The 16,701-nt window shown below is 48.8% G+C and overlaps 1 protein-coding gene across 1 annotated transcript in view; it reads left to right on the forward strand.

The window, feature by feature from the left end:
- Positions 1 to 1,186: 1,186 nt before the first annotated feature.
- Positions 1,187 to 16,701, forward strand: part of LOC144137591 (uncharacterized) — a 124,453-nt gene continuing 108,938 nt past the window's right edge. Inside the window, exon 1 of the mRNA XM_077669517.1 lies at positions 1,187 to 2,558. Coding sequence (XP_077525643.1) covers positions 1,292 to 2,558 — 1,267 coding nt within the window. The 5' untranslated portion in view covers positions 1,187 to 1,291. The remainder of the gene's footprint in view (positions 2,559 to 16,701) is intronic.

Raw genomic sequence — 16,701 nt, forward strand, 5'->3', positions numbered from 1 at the left:
AAGTATTCACTCACGCAAGGAGAATAATTCCTATGTTTACCAGTACAATAATGGCAGCTGCTTTTCATTGCATACCGTGTAATAAACTTGTGTACAGCCTAGAAAAAGTGTAGTTCTGATAATTGTCGTTGCCAAAAGGTGCAGCGCAATCAATGTGTTGTCTGAACCCAGCTCATTGCCATCTTACGCTGTACCGGGCTCGCGGTGCTATTTACGTCACATGTGGCTGCCAGTTCGAATACAAGGTGAAAAAGTTCGCTTCTGGGATTGTGATTGATGGCGCTTGTGGCCGCCCTTCCCCTGTGCCTCGCCACGAGCTATGTGTATTGGCTGGATTCTTTTCTTATCGTTGTCGTAGGGACGGAAGAGTGTCAATTCAAAGCCAAGACTATAAGCACAGGGAACAAGCAAACACAAAGGCGCTCCTTATCCCGTGTAAGAAAAAAAAAACTGCCGCCAAACACAAAAACGCAAATCACCACAACGCTGCTCACGATAAGGAGTCCGTCCAGGCAGACAACTCGCGTTGTCGCTTACTTAAGATAACATCTCCGTCTGGTAGGTCCGGCGGCCTGACGTTTTGGCATGTGAGTGCTTGTGCGGTTTTGTTTAAGGTTTGAAGTGTGTTACTGTTTTCCAGTGAGAAGTGGGCTTTATTTTATTCAAAATAATCGATGCGAAATTCAGAATTACAATTCTAATAATATGTTTTACAATGCGTTGGAAACAAAGTGTCAGAGAGCGAAGCATGGAGGTAATGTAAGACATTCCGAAATATGTTGATAATATTTTTAGGATCAGCCCGAAGGGGCAGCCCTGTCCGTTAAATGAACATTTGAAGGATTTAGCCGTATCAACCAAATTTGGTTTTGGTTCGAAATCCTAAAAGTAAAATAGATCGGACTGTTGCAAGCTTCTCGCAATTGGTTTGGCTTGTAAAAATAATTACTCACAATGGGACATTTCTCACCCTGTAGGTATCAGTTGAGCGCGGAGACTGCGCAACGTATCTAGCTTTGGCACTCGAGTGAGGAGCTGAGGCACTTGCCCACTCTTCTCCTCACCCTCTTCGTGTCGCGTGCCGGCCGGTGTGTACTGCGATTGGAGGGCGCGCATGGGAAGCCCCGCCAATAGAGCGCTGCCGACGGGGGCGCTACCGGGCGCCGTTTAACAGGGCGCGCGCGCCGGCTCCGTTGGAATCAAATGCCGTTGCCGGTAGCGAGCGGCTCCGAAAAGCCCTGTGCCCCGACTTGATCAGCCCGTGAGCAGCGTGTCGTCTCAGAGTGGCGCCATGAAGATTGTCATCCTCGTGGTGTCGTGCGCGCTGTTGCTGTGCGTGGCGGACAGGCCTCGCTTCGAGTGTCCGGCGGCCGGTACTCTGGGTGCGTGCTCGTGTCACGAATCTCCGGCGCAGGTGGTCTGCCGCGGGCTGGACGACGCAGAAGACGTGTCCCGCTCGCTGGCGAACAATTTCAACAGCCCAATCCCGCAGCTGAAGCTTCTGGATGGCTCCTTCAGCAGCCTGCCGGCCGGCTTCCTGGCCAACGTGAGCGTCGAGCGGCTCTACATCAACGGCAGCCAACTAGAGCGAGTGTCACCGAACGCCTTCAGCGGTGCTTCTAGCCTCGGTTTCTTGATGCTTGCCGAAAACCAGCTTCGTGAAGCCCCCAGTGAAGCGCTGAAGAAACTTCCTCGTTTGCTAACTCTCAGCTTGTACGGAAACCGCATTGCCAGACTCAACGCTTCTGCGTTAGCCACGCTGAGGAAGCTCAAGTTCCTCGTTCTGTCGTACAACAAGATAGAGTACCTGGAGCCGGGCGTCTTCAGCCCTGGCCTCGAGCGGCTGGTGCTGTCCAAAAATAACCTGTCGACACTGAACGGCGCGATTCGAAACCTCGGTTCCCTGGAATGGCTTTTTGCCGGCTCCAATCAAATCAAAACAGTCGCCGGCGAACTTGACGGACTGTTCAGTCTCAAGTTGCTAAATCTCGACAACAACAAGTTGACTAGCCTGGAGGGATCCTTCACGAGTCTGCGTAGCCTTCAGACGCTCAGTCTGCGCAGCAACTGGATCGAGCACATCGGCGACGCCTTCGCACCACTTACGCACCTGCGGCACCTGAACCTTTCCAAGAACCAGTTGAGCACGCTGGAACCCCAGGCGTTCGCTAATCTCACTCAGCTGCAGACTCTCGACCTTTCGCGGAACTTTCTGACCGAAATTGGTCCGGCCCTCAACCACCTCAAGCACCTCGAGCGCCTCAATCTGTCGCGCAATAGTCTCTCCGCGGTCAGGCTCGATGAAATCAAGTGGCTCAAGGACTTGCGCGAGCTCGACCTGTCTCATAATCAGATTAGCAGCGTGGATGTTACGTTCGGCCACTACCTGTCTCGCGTCTCGGTGCTCAACTTGTCCGACAACCGGCTCAAGCGAATCCACAACGGCATCCACTACCTGCACGACCTGAACTCGCTCGATCTGAGCTACAACAGCATCTCTAGCCTAGACAAGCGGGACCTGGCCAAAAACAAGCGCCTGCGCCGCATCGACATGCAAGGTCCGTGGCGATGTTTCTTGTCTCTCGCGATCCCGGCCTACGCGCCGGCCGGCCTCAGTGAAATGTGCAGGACTGCCGCGCTGATTAGCGCCTAGACGCGCGATAGCCTGCTGCTGCTCAAGTGTTTGGGAGAGATCTCCCTTGCCCGCATGCCCGCTCCCTGCAAGAGACTGCATGCGACGCTTTCACGTGCCCACAAACTGACAGCGCGTGCCAGCAGTCGTGCATCGGCGACCTTCAAACCGACTGGCGTGGTCAACCGTGTTGTTGTCGCTTGCGGCCTGCACACGCGCTGCTGCTTCGCTGCCTCCACTCACTGTCGTGCAGGCGGAGGTTCATGTTGAGCGCGATCGAAGCGGCATCAACACCTCCGCCTTCAGAACTCTTCTCGTTCCTTCTCGCACGGTGGAACACCAAATTCAATGCTCGTACACTGAGTAGGTACTCTTTGAGAAGCCGCTGTATTTAGCTATAATTATTTATAAACAATGTGTCGGTACGTGCTACGTATGCTGCATGCTTATGTCATCCGTAGGTAGCTGAAAGATAGGAGTGAAAAGTTTCGGACATTGACCCGTGATCAGCCTCGCGGCTCCGATATTCCATGTGCGATGGAGGACAGCTTAAGGAGGGGTCAAATGAACACGCTTAATTTGATTGTGTTGCGCAATCAAATCTCGGTGCGCAAGGGCCAATGAAAATCCATAGCGAGGCCAGATGCCTGTAGACTGCATGCAGTATGTAGGATATGTGCATGTATCTTCTGTAGAGGTTGAGCATGGTTTTCTTCCTGCATGCGGAAGTGGGTGACAGTTGTTGCAATAAAAAATCACCTCCTGCCGACTGAGAATCAGATACGGGAGTGAGAAGCTGAGGACAATTCGCAGTCGCGTTTGTGGCACAAAGCGTGCGTAATCACAATTTTCTGCGCCTGAAGTTATTCTGCCGCCTGATTAGGAAGCTGCAGGCCGTTAACCAAAGAGCATTCATCACGCATTTGCCGTTCTGACGGAGCTCCCGCATCATAACAATGTTCAGGACCGCCTCCATACTGCCATTTTAATGATCGATTGTAGGGTTTAACGCACCGACGCAACGCAGGCGATGAGGCGCGCCATAGTGGAGGGCTCCTGATTAATTTTGACATACTGCCATTTTAGTGTGAACTTACCAACAGCTACGAACCTCTAAAAAGTAGCCTATAAGGGAAGACATGCAACAACACAGTATCGAGAAGCGACGCTGTGTTGTTACATGTTGACAGATGGCTTTATGTATGCAAATGCCAGTGCTTGCGTTAAGCGTAACTAATGGGAGCGATGTAATTATTTATTAGCAACAACAATGGAGAGCCCTTCGTTGGTTTTGTTAAACATTGGTATGGCGGTGTTTCGACGTATTAAAACGACGTTTTGGTGGGTTGTTGTTCTACTGGCCTGTGTTTGTCCCCAGGAGCGTCGATCGCTGGTAACGTAAACATTGTCAAGGGATTGAGACACCTAAGCACGAGTAGCTGCATCATTAGGCATTAACGATGTCAAAACAGTTGAAGTAAAACATAAAAAAAGATTCAATAGCGATGATTTAATTGCGCCAGATGACCCAATCGGATTTGAACCGAAGTCTCCGCAGTAGCAGCACGATGCGCTAACTTCGCGCCCTCTCTTTTTTTTTTTCTTTATTGGCACGACGCCATCTCCGCACGTGGCAGTGGCAGAACTAAAGTCGTTATTGTTCAGTTCTTCGTTGCGTATAACCAACTTGCCGGAATATGCCCGGAATGGGTTTCATCCATTGTTTCATCATTCATCCATTGTTCATCCATTGAATGGGTTTCATCCATTGTTTCATCCATTGCAAAGATGCAATGCTGTTCTTGGAACGTCTCCTAATGCACCATTAGGAGCAGTCACCAGTGCTCGGAACATTTCGAAGACCCGAGGTTGATTTAGTTTTTAGCAGTTTATGCCCTGTGGGGGAAATTGGCATTATTATGAAAGGGAGTAAATAAAGCCCACGACTATTCGCCCGTAAGCCCATTTGAATACAAATGTGTGGGTTTTTAATTTGTCAAAATAAAAATGGACGTCGCAAATCTAAAATCGCTATCGAACATATCCTTCTGCACAAATGGGCTGGAATAGGGAAGAAAGTAAGTCTAATATTAGGGTACCTAGGTATAGGCTACCTGAACGTTCGAACGTGATGTGCCCATATGTCTTTTTTCAGTGGCCATGGTTTCTTTGTCTATTGAAAAAAGCTCATGTTACCCGTAAGGTTAGACTTAAGACATTTATTTATTTGCTTTGTAATCACATCGTCATTTTACTTTTTTAGAGCAATTCAATATTCGCTTAACGGATTTAAACTAAGCCGTTGATTTTGCTAGCTGGTCGGGCATACGCTGTTATCGTATATGTGAAGATTCCGAGCAGATTTAGCGGTTATGCTTGGATGTAACATGTTCCCCTCTTTAAATCTCTGTTAGCTGGTGCTCTTGCATCATGTAAAATCTCAGCCTTGGTAGGCTATGTTATCTCATTTATCACTTGTATTTGATGCGTCCCGAGTTGTACAAACTGCTTGTATATGTCATTTCATTCATACGCAATAAAGACCACGAAAAAAAACGTATTGGCTTTACAGAAACAATTTACTTGTGACCACAGTGTATCTGCTTCGTGTCTTCATAAAGTAGTAATTTCCATAAAGTAAAAACCGTCAGTTGAGCTTTAAATAGGTGTAAGCAAGCAAACCATGCATGCTCAAAGTGAGCAGCCAGTTTGGTTGGAGCAACGCTTGAAGCGAGCACCAGTACGAAGGAGTAAGACTTTAGGTTACAGCGCCATAAATTAAGCGAGAGTGTATCGAACGTTAAATTCCTGCCCCCCAATAATGTGGCAGCCCAAAGAGCAGCCACTCTCGAAATCACGCAGGAAAACCTATGCTGTCCACTGTGATGGCGACGCCTGCACTGACTGAGCATGTCTCCTGGCAGTTTTCAGTTCAGCACGTGGTGTACACATCCTACCCGTTCTTCTAACTACCTCCTACATGTGTGCACGTAGCAGCCTGCCCGCGCTGGTGCGGGTTTGCGTAGCGGCCCTCCTGTGACGTGGATGTATGTGGTTGCATTTTAACGCCTGGCGTAAAGGTCACCGTATTGGCGGTGAGCGCGAACACGGTCACCGCTGCGAATTGCGTCTCCGGGACGTAGGCTCAGGGATTCTCGAATTTGTAGTGTTTCACCCGGGCTCGCTCATGCTACGGCTTTTTTGCACTCTGTTGACTTTTGCTGATTGTCCGTACCAGATTATGCGTGCGCGTAACTTTGTATCAAAACAAGAGACTTCAAATCGAATATACTAGCTCAAGGCGTGATTTAAAGTACAGTTTTTGATACCGCTAAGGAAGAAACATTGCCGGCGTCGCACAGTTCCTTGCGCAGCTGGTCCTGTGCGGAGTGGGAAGAGTCGGGGCTGGGCGTCAGATTCTGCATCGAGAAATTTTTCGAACAAAGGGAACAGCCAGGTGCTAATAAACGACGACACCAAAGATGCACCACGAAAACCAACTCAACGCCTTTGGTATTGTCGGCGTTGGCAGAAGGCATTACGAGGGCATTACGATAAGAAGATTGTAAAACAGTTTTTGTAACCTTGCCGAACGCTCGAAAGTATTGTATCACGTTACTTTACATTGTCATATCATGATAGTGTGCCTACGCGCACAATGGGGAGCAAAAATGTAGGGTGAGTTCCAAATAACCTACTGTTTGCATAGGCGCCTGCCGGTCTTATACCAAGCTTTTAAACAATATGGAGGTTTTTGAACAAAACGTTAGCAATTAACCACGTTACCAATAAGGTGGTCGATTAAAGCTCGGAGGCTGTTCTCGTCGTATACTGGTCACGGCACCCATAACCGCTTCGTCCGCACAGCAATCGTGGTTTCTACCTGGCATGATATTTGTAGGTGCTAACCAAGTCATAGAGACTGACGAATGGACGACGCCGCCATTTTTCATTACTGCTCTTCTGTCCTTATAAAAATTTAGCACGGAGTGTAAAAGTCAGTGCGAAACTAGTGCTGGCCTGTTTCCATCATTTGTGTAGGTGCGGCGACATAACGTGTTTTCTCAGCGTGGTCGTTTCATTCAATTTAAAGCGATGTTATTCGACACACACACACACACACGCAGGCCCAAACGAACGTACACGCACGCACAAACACATGCACACGAACGCATACACGCAACACGCGCACATGCATTCACGCCCGCGCGTCCGCACACACCTACATGCGCACACTCACACGCGCGCGCTCGTACACACACACGCGCGCACACGCACACGCGCGAACACACCCGTGTGCGCAAGCACGTACGCGCGCACGCACACACAGACATTCACACACACACACACACACACACACACGCCCGCGTGCGCACGGGCGTGTGTGTGTGTCTACAATAATTACGATCATCATGTGTACAGGAAAAATACAATTACGCTATATTTTTTCAGGCCTGCCATGGAAGGATATTTACGGTACATTTCCCACAGCAATGTGTGCATCAGTTTGAAGTATGCGTTATAGTAAAACTGCACCCAGGAGAGCAAGTCTTCAATTCAAGAACGTCTAGGATTCCCGAGTATATAGGCCACGATGTGTTCTTTACGCCTGAAGAGGTTGGAAACAATAACGACCTCTTTGTATATATTCTTCCATTCCTCTTCTTGTTATGCTGGATACCGGCACATATACTATTTATTGCGTTTGTTAGTGAGTATTTCAAGCCTTCAACACTGTAATCATGCCATATCCTTTCGAAGTGAGAGTGAGTTCGTTGTGAGAACGATACTATAGAAATTCGGGTCACACAAGCCACCTATGAGTACTCTGGACAACGGTGTCTGCGCCGTTTAAATTAAAGCGTTGGGTACAGAAAAAAAGCGTTCATCTGATGCAATCCAACAACAGCGGAAGAAGCAGAAGACGGCCATTTTATTTTCTACTGTGTGATCCGCGTGTAGGGGCCCGCTGCCTCTTGCGCAGCATTAAGTAAGAGTCCTTATAAGAGTATTCCTAAGAGCATCTCAAAAATACTTTAGGGAACCCTGCGCATTCTGAATACTTATCGAGGGGCCCTGAGCACTGAACTTCGCAAATAAGCTGGAAAGGACGAGTCGCGCACGATCTTCTGATCGATGCTCTGAAGGAAGTTGTTCTCTCTCTCCTCGTGTGTCGAAAATGGGTGCGCGATACAGCTTGTAACTATTGAGAGGTGTCAGAAGCTGATACACCAACTCAGGTACTGGAAATGCGCTTTTTAATGCAGTAAACCTTGAAAACGGGCTATTTCTACCACAGAAACTGCTTTCCATCACAAGTGCAGTGTAACAGACGACAGCGGTGCGAGTCCCAAAGCTGACGTCAGGAGCCGATAGGTGAAAAGCCGTCTCGTTGTCGGAAACATTAACCGTGAGGGGAAAATGCTACGCGACACGTCGTGGAGGCTACTGAAACCCCCGAGATCGCTTGGCGCTGCGTCAATAGATGACGTCAAGCAGGATTTCTAAAATTACATAAACCTAAACGCAACAACTCATAATATCCACATATTTGTTAGGCGTAGTGACAGCGTTGCAATGAGGTTTATCTCTGTCTTCGTCGGACACACGGCTGTTCTGTCGCCGTGGAAGCAGAGCGGAGCGGCTTTTATCCCCCCGTGGTGATGTCACGGCTTAGCTCCGCATCTGCGCATGCGGGACCGCCCTATTACGTGGCTAGGCAAATCTAGGCGGCTAGGCAAAAAGTCGTCTTAACCCACATCAGCGAATCCCAAATGGTCGCCTCTGCACAGAAGTTCAGTGGTTTGCTAGGCTGTTTGGGCACAGCGGCGTTTTGGGCCACGAAACGCCTGACCAAAGGGCCGCTGCAGCCGTATTCCATAGCAGTGTACGTATACCGTATGTCCCTTTACCAAGACACGAAAACAGCGACTCGTAGGGTACTCCAGTTGCTTAACAGTAAATAGGGTTGTCGGATAAGGTCGAGAAACTCCACACAAAGAACCTCTAGACAGGTATTCAGCAGAGAAACAACAGAGTCACTGAGATATCTGTATTGTTGTGTGGCAATAACTCCAAGAGCCCAAGGTGATGGCAAAAGCAAAGGGAGTTTATTAAGGCGAACTTGTGCCTCCTACTAAAGGAAGGGAGAAATCAAAACGTTGCCTGATGCGAAGCGCCGCTGAGTCGAATCATCAGTCTCGGGCTCTCCTCCACGCGCCAGTCTGAAGTGCCTTTCGTCGTCGTCGTCTTCGTGGCGCCGATCCGTAGCAAACGCAATCGCGACATTTGGCCCCCCCTCCCCCCCTCTAAAGGGCATCGTCCCGATTCTCAGCGCGCAGTAGGGAGAGCGCCTGAGCCGTCCTTACTGCGCAAGTGTATGACGTCGCATTATCTTGAATAATGGGGCTCCATGCGCACCACATGGACGACTTCAGTCTGAGCCTTACGCCGTGACGTCAGGGCAGCGCGATTGGGAACGATTTCGTATGTCACGTCGCTCAACTGACGCAGCACTTTGTAGCGCCCAAAGTACCGTTGAAGCAGTGTCCCAGGGAGCCCGCGTCGACGAACAGCTATCCACACTCACACCATGTCAAAAGGGTGGTAGTCCACTTGCCTGCTGCGCAGATTGTAGTGTCTGGCGACGTCACGCTGCTGATTTCTGATGCGCACGCGAGCAAGTCACCGTGCTTCTGCTCGTTGTGTGAACTTCGCGGCGCCGCCAGTGTCGTCACTTGTGTGAGGCAGCATAGTGTCTAGCATACTGGAAACATCGCGGCCGTAGACCAGTCTGAAGGGCGTCATTCCCGTTGTCTCCTGTTGTGCCGTGTTGCATGCGAATGTGACGTACAGTAGGATGGTATCCCAGTTCTTTTGGTCAACAGCCACATACATGCAGAGCATATCGGCGACAGCTTGGGTGAGGCGCTCAGTTGACCCGTTGGTTTGCGGGTTAAAGGCCGTTGTCTTCCTATGAAAAGTCCCACTGAGTATCATTACGGTTTCCATGAGCCGGGACGTGAAGGCGGTTCCGCGGTCTGTAGTAACAAACGATGGCGCACCGTGTCTCAAGCCGATGTTTTCCCAGAAGAACTGGGCCACTTCTTCCGCTGTTCCTCGAGTCAGAGCCGTTATCTATACGTAGCGGGTTAGATAATCGGTCGCCACTGCTACCCATCTGTTCCCCGAGGACTTGGGTACCTTCCTCTTGGGGCATCCCTGAGTTGCACGATTTTATGACGTGTTTGTGCGACCTGGCGATGGTGAGTGGGGTCGTAACCTCGCAGACTGCTCTTGCCTCGTCGCTAAATAGGCATCAATTTCAGGTGGTCTTTCTCCAAAACGCAGGCGACGAGCGGCAGGAGAAAAAATTGGCCGCGTATCTGCTCCTTTCGTTGCAAATTCCGCAAAAGACGACAGTCTTTATCGGCTTTTGCGAAGTAAATGCCTCCCTTCGCTTTCCCGCTCACCTCTCATGTTGTTCCTCTTGCGTGGCGCTCCTCCCAAGGTAAAGACACCAAAGGTTTGCTTACATCATTTTAAATTTCCCGCGTTCCACTGCTCCAAACCGGGTGTCTCGATGCGAACGCTGCCGTACGGCGAAGACGCGCGTTAATCGAGGCGCCCTACTTCAACGTTTATAGAACCGCGTTTCCCTACTCCACGTGCGTTGCAAGGAGAAAGTGGAACCTATCTAGTGGAACCTTGCGTAACTGTTGCCGGTTGATTTCTTAAAATGGCGCCAGAAGCTATAGTGGCGCGGGCGACAGCAGGCGACGGCGGAGTGGATTCTTTTTCTGCAGTTGATGAAGTATTTAATTTCGCAAAAGTCAAGCATGTTTGATTTTTTTATAAAGGAACACTGCAAATATCACTTCTGTATTGATTTGTTGTCTCATAGTTGCGTAATGTCTTGTTCTTCTTCAACAATTTTGACAAGTATGAACATTACACCGGACATAGACGGGTAGATTTAGCTATGACTATATGAGACTATTGTGCAGGCATTGTTTTGCTTTGGCCGGGTGGCTGAATCGAGTCACAGACAGACAGACGGACAGACAGACATACAGACAGACCAAAATTTCTGGGTTTAAGTAGCCCAAGAAAGACTATCGTCTTTAAAAAAACCAGGTAGTCCGATTTCTTGGTAGGGGCACCGACGGTGTGCACGTGACCCACTTCTCCACAATGGTAGCACAGCGGTCTGTTGTCTGCGGTACGCCATACATCAGTATTGCGAACTTACGTTTCGAAGACTTTCTATGGTCGGTACCATGTTTGTACAGGTCGCTGTCGTTGCGTCGGTGCAGGTGATCGGGGAGACAATGGTCAACCAAGGGCATTGGCATAGTTGACTGGCAATTCCACCTGGCGGAGTTCCGGTGGGGCGATCGCTTATCTGACCTCTTCGCGGATGACTTGGCAATGAAAGCAACGGCCGGCTGGTTGGAGCTCGCGCTAAGCTTCGCCAGCTCTTGCACAATGGTCCGGACGAGATCCCGAAGTGAATCCTCGTTGGCGGTGGACAGGTGGGCGGCCTGCGCCGAAACTGCTCTCTCCGATCGGTTGCAGTGGCGCCAGCGATCACGTAGTGCCCGCTGGATGGCTGTAGCTTCCTTAATGAATCCCTATATGGTCTGTGGTGGGTTTCGCACAAGTCCCGCGAGAAGCTGTTCTTTCACGCCGTGCATGAGGTATCGGAGCTTCTTCGGCTCGGACATGTCAGGATCGGCTCGGCGAGAAAGACGCGCCATATCTTCAGCGAACATTGTCACACTGTCGTTTGGCTTCTGCTTGCGTGATTCGAGGAGCCGCAGTGCATGGTTTCTGCCGTCGCTGCTCGATAATGTGTCATGAAACTCGTGACGGAAGTCGTCTCAAGATCTGAGGCTCGCTTCAGGGTTCTCGAACCATGTCCTGGCACCCTCCTCTAAGGAAAAGTTGACATTCCTTGGTTTCTGTAGAGGTTTCCACAGATTTAATGAAGAGACCCTTTAGTATTGGTTGAGGCAGTCATCGGCGTCTTCCAACGCATTTCCACAGAAGCTGTTTGGCACCTGATGTTGTTGGAAAGTCACGCGGTGTGCGGGCGCTTGCTCCATAGTTTGCGTTTGGCGAGCTTGACGGCCCGGTGTGTTCCCTGTCAAAAGGCCGAACTCAGGGGTTAGGCCTTGTAGGAGAGGGCTGCCGCGATGAACAGGGGTGTTCGATTAGCGGAGGTCTCCCGGGGCTTGATGCACGGCTTCCAGATGGAGCAATAGACATAACCCACGCCTCTACCAGTGTTGCCTGACAATAACTGCCAGAAGCCGAAGGTGATGGCAAAAGCAAAAGGGATTTATTAATGCGAACCTGTGCCTACTACTAAAGGAATGGTGAAACGCAAAATATGGCCTGATGAGAAGCGCCGCAGAGCCGAATCATCAGACTCGAGCTCGTGCCGTTCACGGGCCATCCTCCACGCGCCAGTCTGAAGTGCCTTTCTACCGTCGTCGTCTTCGTGGCGCCGATCTGTAGCAGACGCTATCGCGACAATATGCAGATTGTCAATAGGCAAACGTGCCTCACCCTCACCCCTCCTAAACGGAACAGAACGAACAGATTCATAAGGTGTGATGAAAGTCTCCTTGTTTTACATATTTTAGTCTAACGCACTGCCTTGAGCTTCCCATTCTGCGAAGAACCGTTGCAGTGGACAGACAAAAAAAAAGGCAGCCGCTGCAAAGGGCAAACAAGAGCAATTGTTCACATGGGATTTAAACCCGGGTCGCCAGAGTCAGAGCCGATTACCGTACACACCGCTATTTTGGCGCGTTGCTAGCGATGGAGCAAATGATATTCTACTACGTGCCAAGCGTGACACCTCCGAGCATCACACCTGAATCTTGACACTAGAGATCGGATTGACACCAGGGCATGACACTAGAAATCGGGTTCTGTCGTAACGCTCCACTGACTGTGGAGACTCCGTGAATGTGGTGACAAAGGTCTCCATGGGGAGTGGTTCCGCTTCTTGCGGTCAGGCTCCGCCCAACTATCCAGCCCACCATGTCTGAGGGTGGAAAGGACATGGACACAGGGAGCGTTGGAGCCCCACCCTTCAGCTCACCGCGGGCTCCATTCGAGAACCCTGTAACCACTTCAAGTAGCGCTCGGAGTGGGCGTCACAGAGACTCCACTTCGTCCACTTGTGAAGTCTCTGATGAGGACATGGGCGCCACACACTGTTCGCTTGCCCTGATTGCACCGAGAAAGCGGTGCAAAAACACTGAACGTCCAAAAAATCTTCCGCGAGTCACTGGGCTGAAACCAGATGAACCCAGGTAAATCGAGACCTACACTTTTACCCTCACGAATTCATAAACACACGCACAAACACACACACTCAAGTCGGACATACACGAAATCGTGGGAAAAGAACACATAACCCAGTGGAACTGTAGGGGCCTTGTTAAAAGCCTACACGATATATACGAGATACTGCATTCTTTTAAGGCTATTATGACCGCATATGCCGCAAATCTGACAATTACTATATGCTGGGCTCTAGGCCACTCTGGGGTCGCCGATCAAATGGCCGCTGCTGCTGCACGTAGGAATACAACACTACCCTTCATCGACCTTAATCCCCACATGAGGCAACATGTTCTTAAAACATCGCAAGCAGACTAGACTGAACGAGCAGAAAACAAACATCACGTAGTAAAACAACACTTGGGACGATACGTCACTGAAACACGCAACACGCACGGAAGTCGCCCTAGCCAGGCTACAGATAGGCCACACACATGCAACACACACTCATCTGCGCACTGGATCTTCGAGACCCCTATGTAGCAAGTGTGAACAGGTCTTATCCGTAGTACACCTTCTCATCCAATGCAAAGCACTCGACGCAACACGACGTAAATACCTCCCACAAATTTACAGACTGTATGTTTCACTCCACCCGGCATTCTTTTTACGTGACGACGCCATGGTTCCCATTAAGCGCGTTTTTTAGTACGTATTACAAGTACTATTACATCTCATTGCTTATCACGTATAGTTAAAACCTAGCCCTCTACACGAGCCATCGGCATTGCCGTATCTTTCCTTTCAATTCTAGCTCTCCTGATAGACGTTAGTATACACATCGACCCCACTGTCATTACATGACTTTTATTTGGTGCTCTTTGCTCTAGTTGGCCTTGCGCCAATAAAAAATTAACCATCATCATCATGAAATGGGTAGGCAGAAAATAAATTGCACAGGATGAAACCTAAACTAGGTATGTCGATACCTGCGAAAGGCAAAAAGATCACAGAGGTTACTCTTCGCAGACTGCGCATAGGGCATAGCCATGCTACCCATGCATGCATATTAAAAGGTGTAGAGCAGCCACCGTGCTCTCGCGATGTGGAGGGTTGCTCTTAGTCCCGCATGTGTCTGTGAATGTAAACTTCTTGATCCGCAAAGAAATCATCACTTCCCAGATATAATATATACACAGATGATACCACAACATCCTTAACTGTTTTTGTCATTAATACAGTGTTCTTTCTTAACGTTGCTTTTAACTATCTCACAGACGTAGATTTTTAAAATACATCTCGTATCTTCCCCCACGCAGCCACCGTCTCAAGCTTTTGCTACTGCAGAAACAGTGGCGTGGGGAACCTGTAGTATATTTATTTCATAGTGACAGTTGTTTTTACCTCTCCTTCTACAGCAGTTTTAACAACTTCGTCCTGTTTCGGTTTCCGCTCATGTTTCCGCTCACATAAGTAACATCATGGTACTGGCGCTCTTTGACCTTGGCATTCTTGCGCTAAGAAAATCTAGGACCATCATTATGTTTAGATATGCTTAGCCAACATCACTTACCAATGACACGGAGGTAGGAGACGCGTACAGTCGAGCAACAATCTAGAGCATGGTACGACTTCACGATGTTTTTCAAAAATATTTGTACGCAGGCAGGAGAATTGAATGTTTGCTTTTAAATGATTTTTATTCTGGTGCAGTGTTTGCTTTCATACCCAGCCTTCTCGCTCAAAATTCCAACCTCTCGGGAGACCTAGCAAAACCACTTTAGGAAAGTTAGATTTGGCATAAAGGCAGAAGTCAACGTGAAGATGAAAACGCCAAAAGAACTTTCCAGGATTCTGAACATGTTTTGTGTAATTCGCTGTCAAATCTTACTCCCTATGCATTTCTATGGGATAGTTTCCATGGCTCAGGAACCTAGTCGCGCAGCGTGCGCGACTTGAAACTGCGCACAAAGCAAGTATTCACCCCAAATATTAGCTGTGCAAAATAAGTTTTCATTTCGGTAAAAAATTGCAGAGTAATCACTGTTGAAAGGACTGCCATGAGCGGGAAAGCTGCACATGTAAACACATTTTATACAGGACTCTTACACCTTGCCTTACGCAAAGACCCAAATTTGGAAAAAGTGCAGCTCGCCAGGAACCACACGTCACCCCCGCCACGATTACAATTTTTCTCAATAATCCGTACGTCAGAAGAAAACGACTTCACTTTTGGCCCATTACCTGGCCGGCGCATAACTAATAGAATTATAAGAAAACACAAACAATGCGGGTGTGCAGGCGTGTTCGACGTCTTGTTAAATGAGACTAATGTTAAAGTTAGTTATAGGACGCGCAACGTCTAAAATTAGCGAAAGGCTAAGGCATCAATGAGCTTACCACGTCGACACAAGAGCACGGTTTTCAATAAAATCATTTAAGGTTACATCAGTTCTGTTCTCGAAATAGTGTGGCTCCACTTGGAACCTGACCTCACTCTGAGTGGACTACCAATACCCATCATGAAAGAACAAGTTGTTTTACATTTTTATTGACAAAAAATTGAGGTTCATACCTTACATAAAAAATTTAAATAACATCCTTAGAGGGACCATGAAGACAAAATACAAGTTTCTTTTATGCCAAAGACTTTGTGTTCCATAGTGCCCCCAGCGCTTGTCCGGAAGCAAACGATGCGTTATTCACTGGGAAATTAATCAATTTAAGCGATAATTTTGATTCTCACGCCGAAACGTGTGTTTGAAGGACGTTTGCAATGGCATTATAAGAAAGGTCTTTCAGCTAAACTGGGTGTGGAGCGGAGACTTCCTTACTTGTTAGTCAACCTAGATGGCGCCACCACACCGCGGCAAGCCGAGTTCTGCCTTCGCCGCGGTGACCGTATTTAAACCTGGCTTGTTTTAAAGACGATAGGCTCTCTTGGGCTACTTGAACGGGAAAATTTTGGTCTGTCTGTCTGAATGTCTGTCCGTCTGCCACTCGATTCAGCCAGCCGGCCAAAGTGAAACATTATCTGCGCAATAGTCTTATCTAGATCTAAACGTCTTAGATTTAGATTTAGCAAAATCTAAACGTCTAAGCGCGGTGTTAATGCTCATACCTGTGAACATTGTTGAACAAACAAGACATTACGAAAATATAAGACCGGAAATCAATACATGAGTAATATTTGCAGTGTTCCTTTTTGAAAATTTACGGATGCTTGCTTTTTGCGACAGCAAATAAAGTACTACATCAAGTGCAGAAAACGGTCGCCTGCTCTTGCCCGCGATACCTGGCGGAACCCTAAAAAATCGAACAGCAACAGCAACGAAAGGTTCTACTAGATAGGTTTCGCGTTCCTCTTGGAGCACTCATGGAGTGGGGCAACGTGCTTCTATAAACGTTGTAGTCGGGTGCCTCGATTCACGCGCGTCTCCGCCGTACGGCAGCGCTAGCATCGAGGCACCCCACTGGGAGCAGTGGAACGCGGAAAATTTAAATGGACTGAGTAAACCTCTAGCGTGTTATCTTGAAAGGAACGAGACGGGAGAGGAACAGCATGAGTGTCGAGCGGGAGAGAGAGGTGATGCATTTACATGCCAGGGGCGCCAGTCGACTATCGTCTTTCGTCGGCATTCGCAACGAAAGCCGCAGATACTGGGCCAATTTTTTGTTCATTGACAATGTAATCGTTTCGTAAAACATGGGGCTCGCTCGACAAATATGGTCACGTAAGACACCGTCGTTTGCGTCAATCGGCCACTGTC

The sequence above is a fragment of the Haemaphysalis longicornis genome, unplaced genomic scaffold, assembly GCF_048455015.1.
Source record: "Haemaphysalis longicornis isolate Haplotype H1 unplaced genomic scaffold, Haemaphysalis longicornis Haplotype H1 scaffold_1, whole genome shotgun sequence".
Lineage (NCBI taxonomy): Eukaryota > Metazoa > Arthropoda > Arachnida > Ixodida > Ixodidae > Haemaphysalis > Haemaphysalis longicornis.